Raw genomic sequence first — 6899 nt, 5'->3', positions numbered from 1 at the left:
GCCCGAAAGCCTGTAACATGCTTCCGCAATAACACCTTCAGTTCTGCCTGGTCTCATGTATTCGTAAGTTATCAGACGCATTATCGATCCAACAAGTCCCATCCAACCGTTCGCACAGCAATGCACTCGGCCGCATCGCATATGCGCATGACCGAGAGCCTCAGTAGGCAAAAAGCCAGATCTAGTTAGTGATGCGCAAGGAGAGGCAAAAAAAAATAAGTTGATTAGTCTCGGAGCAATCGACCGGTGAGTTGCAAGCTGTAGGGTCTCAAGGTAATGAGCCATCTGGCCCCATCTCGATGCTGTACGTGCAAGCCGCATCACACAGGCCCACACGCATAACAAGCACTATGGGCACTGATATCGCTTCACTTCTTCTTACTTGCAAAGCCACTGGTCGAACGAGCATGGCTACCCTCCGTATGCATCAGAGAGCAGAGTCACGTAGTACATGAGCTCTAGCCGGCGGATGCATTACAACATCATCTCTTTAATCCTCTTACTGACAGCCTTTACCCCTCAATCAGCCTCTCATACCGCTCTTTGTTCAAGGGTTCTATAAATAATGATACTGAATCGTCTAAGTCTTTTGCCTCTCATTCTCTTCTTGATTTTTCCTAATGAAACTGTAAGCATAGGGTGGTCGTAGTATCAGGTCACATGAATGAGTGTATTATTCTGTGTATGTACAAGTATGTGATCTGAGCTCGAAAGTAGTCGGACGCATTAGTCATGCCTGCAGAGCAGTCATGTGATGTGGTCCTAGGCTTACAGAAACATTAAGGCTAGACTTATTTTACCTACTACCTTCACGCTCCTTCAAGCAAGATGTTCGATCGTCCTGACTGGCAAGCGCCTCCAGATTTGAATCAGCCATGGCGAGCCTGGTACCATAAGATCGAAGAACAAAAGGCAGAATCCACGCCTGAGGAGCTTGAAGCAAAGCCTTGGCTTCAGGTCCAGGATTCGACCATGCCTTATGATGTTGTTCTAGACAAGCCGTTCTACAAGTGAATGTCTGCAGAAAGTTGCAAGCACATGTACCTTTGTAACCAGGGCAGATAGTGTGTGTCTATGTGTGTGTCTGTAAGAAGTACATCCACCGTACCACGTAATAGGGTGTTAGCTGACAAACAATGTCCTAGCTCTTCCACGATACATCGGAAACATTGTCTCTTCATACTACCCATTAATGATTACGACCCATTATGTTCACGCTCTGTCTCTCGCCATAGAGACAAGTCTTTCGGACCAAGATTCCCTCAACCACTATACGGCCGTAGGAAAGGGCAGCGTTGATGCGATGTGGAGGCGGCCAATAAGCCTATAGATTGGCAGAGGGAACTTCGTTCACTTATTCAGATAATAGCGAGAGTCGTGATACATGACTTTGATTGTAGCTCTCTTCTACTTGCACGGCTATTGGTTGCGTGCAATTCACCATATCAAGATTGATGATGATCTATTGGAAGCTACTGCTTTTCAAACCTCAGACTCAGTTCCTCTCTAGAAGAGGCTTGATACTTCAGATTTGCGGCGAATGGAAATGCCTAGGCATGTTATACTGGCCAAAGCTCTCCTCCCTTCTATCATTTTGGTCATGTCATAGTACAATGCTGGTATTTTCCGTATCTCACACGTCTTTCTTCGCCCAAATCCCCTTCAATGCGAATATTTATGTAGTACATCTCCAGCTTCCCCGCGTCTCATCCTACCATTCCTGCCTCGCCTTAAGGATTGCGATCTCTTCTTCTGTCTAGGTAATCTTATACTTGTTCGGAGAAGAAAAGAAAAGGGAGGACACTCTTGAGATGTGCGATGGCAGATGTTGCGATTCTATAGGGGACGTGGAGGAATATCCGCCGGAAATGAGCTAATATAAGGGTAAAATCCAGTGGTGTTCGCCATCGGTAGATGAGGTAATTTGAAGCGTGGTCAGATTGAAGACAAGATCGAACTACAGTAGTGCTAAAAGGCGAGCTGTGAGTAGATTTGGAGAGACTATGGAAGGGAGTAGTGGTGAGCGGACTGAAATGTGGCGAAAGAGGTGTAGCACTTGGAAGCCTGGGATCATTCCGTTGTACTCTAGAATGTTGGCGCAGCATGTAAGTGAAAGAAGAGATTTGTTACTTGCAGAACCATCGTCCGCCTATATAGTCGGGCACGCTATCCCTCGCTTCGTACTACCGAAAGCCTGGGGGGCTTCGGATTCATTCAAGATGACTATCTCGACGCAGCAGCCAACTCTAGGTCTGCTCTACCATCCATCAGTGAAGAATCTTGTTCATCTCCACGACCGTGGTTTGCCAAACTCAAGTACTTTACACTAGCCTCCATTCCTCCCACCATCTACCCCATGGCTTTTCCCCCAGCATGAAGCACCAGAGAATAGATGAATATTCCGATCGCTGCGCTCAATATTACTCCGATCAACATCAAGCCCTAAAATTTCAGTAGCCGCAGTCGATCCGCATCATAAGAGTGCCCATCTTCTCCAAATACACCCATCTCAATGTCCGTCGCGTGGGAGTTATACGCATTCAGTACAACCTCATCGCTTTGGGCAGGATGTATCCGATGTGTAGGTGGATTGACCAGTCGCTGTAAGAATGACCGCTTGGGTAGAGGGCGTGGCGGGAGGTTGGACGAGAAGATTGGGGAGGTTTGCTCTGGCGATAGACGCTTCAGCTGCGTGTGAATAAGCGTTGGCGATGCGTGTGAATGATGAGTAGTCCAAGGATCGCCTGCATCCGAACGGGTGGTGTTGAACGGCTGTGCTCCTATGAGGTCAAGACTGGGTTCAAGAGGCTGTGGCTTTGTGCTTTTGGGTGGTGCTGCATGAATAGAGTTTGCTGATGTTCGAACTTCCGTTTTGTTGGGGCTGTTGGTTGTACATGTGGTCGGTTGACATATTGCCGCGCTCTCCAGCCTGATGACGTCGGTCACTAAGGTCGCGGTGGTTGTAGCTTGAGCGATCATATTTGACCGTTGCCTAGAAGAGTCGCCGATCGTCTTGTTCTGAACGCGGTCATCCAAGTTGGTTTTGACGGGTGGGACCTCTTGGAGCGGAACGCTCCTGTCAACGGACACAGAAACAGCTGCCATGTGCTCACGCCCGGTTACGTGAGAGTATTGTAAGCTTAACTAGACCAGGGTCAAAGTGCAATGAGAGGAGAAGTGCGGTTTATTTAATAATGGATTCTGGAAGCAGGTAGAGCGGCGAGGAAGCGCTAATGCGTGAGAGACGACTTCACCTTGCCTTCTTGATTCCCCTCTCACTTATGCTTGAGTACTTACTTAAAGACTATCACTGTTTATCTATATTTATTTCGGGTTATGAGGAGGCTTCAAATCTTCGTCTACACGAGTTTGAGATTGTGCTATGGATTTGCTGAGTACGCGGCGTTTAATTGATATGAGACTTACATTTCCCCTCTTCTCTAAACTATACCTTGACATCATTGTCCGCACTTGAGCCTTTAAAAAACTATAGTATACGAACACGTTGCAGCTAACGCTTGACAAACGTTTCAAGTTCCAGCAACATCATATCGACTTCTGCGAACATATTGGCAATCTCTTGAGCCACTGACCCTACGTTTGCTGGGGCACCTCTTGTGCGCCGGATAGGCACATCTAGCTAAGTGAGAACGCTGAAGCTTTAGGGTATTGACGAAATGGCGCTGGTCCTCCGCAAAAACGATGACGAAACCCTTGAGATGATCTGAGACGTTATACGAATCTAACGTAGCAGAGACACTATGGACATATAACGTCGTGTATCTCATCGGTCCAATCAAGTGTGGCGTGACTAGAGTTGTGGGGACTAAGGACATCAGTAGCTAAAGGACCCGAGCCGTCCCGAACCTATACCATGAACCATGTAGAGATGCAGAACGAATAACATCGTTGTCGCCTATGACGCTAGCTTGGAGAAAGGAATTTATGCCAGGTCGCCATATTAGGCGAAATGATACAAAGTATATCCTTATCTCTCAGAAGCTACACGCTCATATACTAGGGCCACTCTAATGTGCGAGCATACTACTCTAAAGCCTCATACAATAGTTATCTTCTTGCTAGGAGAAACGATTGGCGCTTCGCCTTGTTTCGAATGTACCTGTATGAATCCTCTGGCGTGCTTCTGGGGGTCTGTTCATAGTTGGGATGTAGCTGAAGCCAATCGACCGGTGTAGGCGATGCTACATGAATGGGGTTAGTGGGCCGGTAACTGATATAGATTTGATCCCGAGTCTTTCGTGGAAGGCAGAAAAGTCAAAATCATTTACGAATCATCAAGGGTCTCATTTTGAAGCTTTGTGTGTCGCGCTTTACTGTGCGAGTTATTCCCAGGCGACTGCTCCCTGGAAAGAGCTTCCAACATCCCAAGAACGTCTTCTCTGCTTTGACTGGCTTATCCATATTCTCCAAGGCCTCAATTTGAATGGTTATAACTTTGTTCGACTGTCGTGTGGCGCGAACGAGTGGTGTCTAAAGCTCTGGAAACCTAATACAACCTGCGAGTCTGGAGTGGTGTGGAGGCCGGATGCCGTCGCGTCTTCGAACTGCCGCAAGCACTCTCATCTTGTAGGACACTACACGGAAGCCTGCAATACGAGACATGGATGTCATATACATGAGGCTTCTACATCTTGTTGAGTCCCTACGCGTAGCAAGCTATGCGTGTTAGCGCACCTTAGGTGTACCTGGGTCAACTCCCGAGGTCCCTCACCTGAGCACCATTTCACCTCTGCCTGGCCTTCGACCACTTACAAGCCAATGACTAGATACAATCTGACAGATGTCTATGTCAACACCACCAAAGGTAGGCAGGGGGCCTACGATGCAGAACCTGTCCAGTGCTGTATGCTCAGATGCCATTGCGCCCCACATAGCTCTTACCCCGCACAATGCTTCTCGCAACACCACATCCGTCTCTAAACACGAGGACTTCTTGGAAGGCGATATAGACGAGCAATGAGTATAAAATGAGAGCCGTGGGTGGCCGCGTCGTTGCTCTTCATCTTCCAGGCCGCCAAAGCATCTCATTTTCTCCAGACACCTTCCTTCCTAAACACTCATGGCCGCCTCATTTGATTACATCGTCGTGGGCGGAGGTACTGCTGGTGTGGTGATCGCGTCGCAACTCAAGCAATACTTTCCTGACGCGCGCATCGCTTTACTGGAAGCAGGAGCAGATGCAGTGGACCACCCCGGCGTCAATGATGTCAGTGACCCACTGGATTGGACGACACATTTCCAGGAAGGCTTAATGGTTGACTACTCAACCACGCCGCAAGAACATCTTGATGATAGAAAGATACCAAACCCGGTTGGACGCCTACTGTCCGGGTCAAGCGGCGTCAATGTTGGCATGTGGATGCGCGCTTCCACTGCTGATCTGGATGTGCTTGCAGAAAGAGCAGGTAATGAGAGATTCAAGTATGAAAATCTGCTCAAATACTACCGGCGTGTAGAAACCTATTTCGACACGACTGCGGATAAAGATCGCTACGGGTTTGATGGACCAATCCATACTGTTGGAGGGCGAAAGTACCCGCTCAGGAACGCACTCCAAAAAAGTGCGGAGACTTTGGGCCACAAGTACAATCCGATCAAGGGTGATCCAATTGGTCTAGGAGATATCACGCAGTGCTGGCTTGCTACTTCCGATACGACAGCTACACGGCAGCACAGTGCGAAGGTATACAAACTCGACACTGTCGAAATTTTCTGCGACGCTCCAGTAGCCCGTGTTTTACTTGACGAGTCGAAGCGAGCTATAGGTGTTGAGCTAATCTCTGGTGGACTGATGATGGCGAGCAAAGAAATCATCATCTCGTGCGGCGCTCACAGAACTCCGCAGCTCCTGATGCTTTCTGGCATCGGCCCTTCGGATCATCTCACTCAACACGGTATATCTCAGATCGTAGATTCGCCCGCCGTTGGTCAAAACCTCAATGATCACAATGTTATTACACAATACTACAAACTAAAAGACTCTTCGAAAGGCCTTGCTCGTCCTTTTAACGGCACAATGAAACCTGAATATGGCCAAGGGCTTCCGTTTGATTTCGTTCTCTTTGCGAGCCTCCCAGCGGCAGAAATAAAGAGACATCTGAAAGAGGACGGTATCAATTCCGATGGCTTGAACGAGCAAAACCTGCTACTAAGGTCACACAGGAGCCACTACCTCAGTATAGCATGGTACTACCCACTTCTTGCCCACGCCAGCGCGTTTCCGACAGTCCAAGAAGATGGTGCTCACATTTCACTCTCCGCTTTCCATATGCTTCCCTTGTCTCGCGGTACCGTAACACTTCAATCCGCCGATCCGAGGGACAATCCGGTCTGTAATCCACGCTACCTGTCCACGAAGACAGATCGCTTCATCTTCCGGCAAGCCATACGCGAGAACCTTCGTCTTGTCGAAACGGAGCCACTGGCCTCAGAGATCGAGAGCGAAGTGCCTCCGGCAGATCCGAGGTTCCCAGCGCTGACAACTACAAGCAGCGACGAGGAGATCGATGCAAGAATCAGGGCTTTTGCAGTAACCATAGCTCATCCGATGGGAACTTGCGCTCTAGGAACAGTGCTAGATGATAAGTTTAGGGTGAAGGGAATGAAGGGGTTGAGGGTTTGCGATGCTAGTGTGTTTCCGGAACCAATTGCTGCGATGCCGAGCTGTACGATTTACGCGTTGGCGGAGTTGTGTGCCGAACTCATTGCCAGTAACGCCTTGAATGTGTTATGATGAGAGATAGTTTCCCCTCAAATTGATCGGTCTCATTCGACCAAACTTGAGGAAGAAGTAGAAACAACCGATATGGAGAGCATGCACAGACGAAGGGCGATAATTGAGAAAGTTCATTACATATTAATACCACTGTTCAAGACTA

The 6899-nt window shown here is 48.4% G+C and overlaps 1 protein-coding gene across 1 annotated transcript; it reads left to right on the top strand.

Annotated features, from left to right (window-relative positions):
- Positions 1-5080: 5080 nt before the first annotated feature.
- ALTATR162_LOCUS1344 (uncharacterized protein) lies at positions 5081-6754 on the top strand (the record flags this gene model as incomplete). The annotated part of the gene is made up of 2 exons (XM_043308940.1): positions 5081-5426; positions 5478-6754. The coding sequence occupies 2 exons, from the start codon at positions 5081-5083 to the stop codon at positions 6752-6754; spliced, it is 1623 nt and encodes a 540-aa protein (XP_043164875.1).
- Between the last annotated feature and the right edge of the window lie 145 nt (positions 6755-6899).

Source organism: Alternaria atra (genome assembly GCF_907166805.1).
Source record: "Alternaria atra isolate CS162 genome assembly, contig: 21, whole genome shotgun sequence".
NCBI lineage: Eukaryota > Fungi > Ascomycota > Dothideomycetes > Pleosporales > Pleosporaceae > Alternaria > Alternaria atra.
The sequence above is the reverse complement of the archived record's forward strand: the minus strand, read 5'-3'. Positions and strand labels throughout refer to the sequence as shown.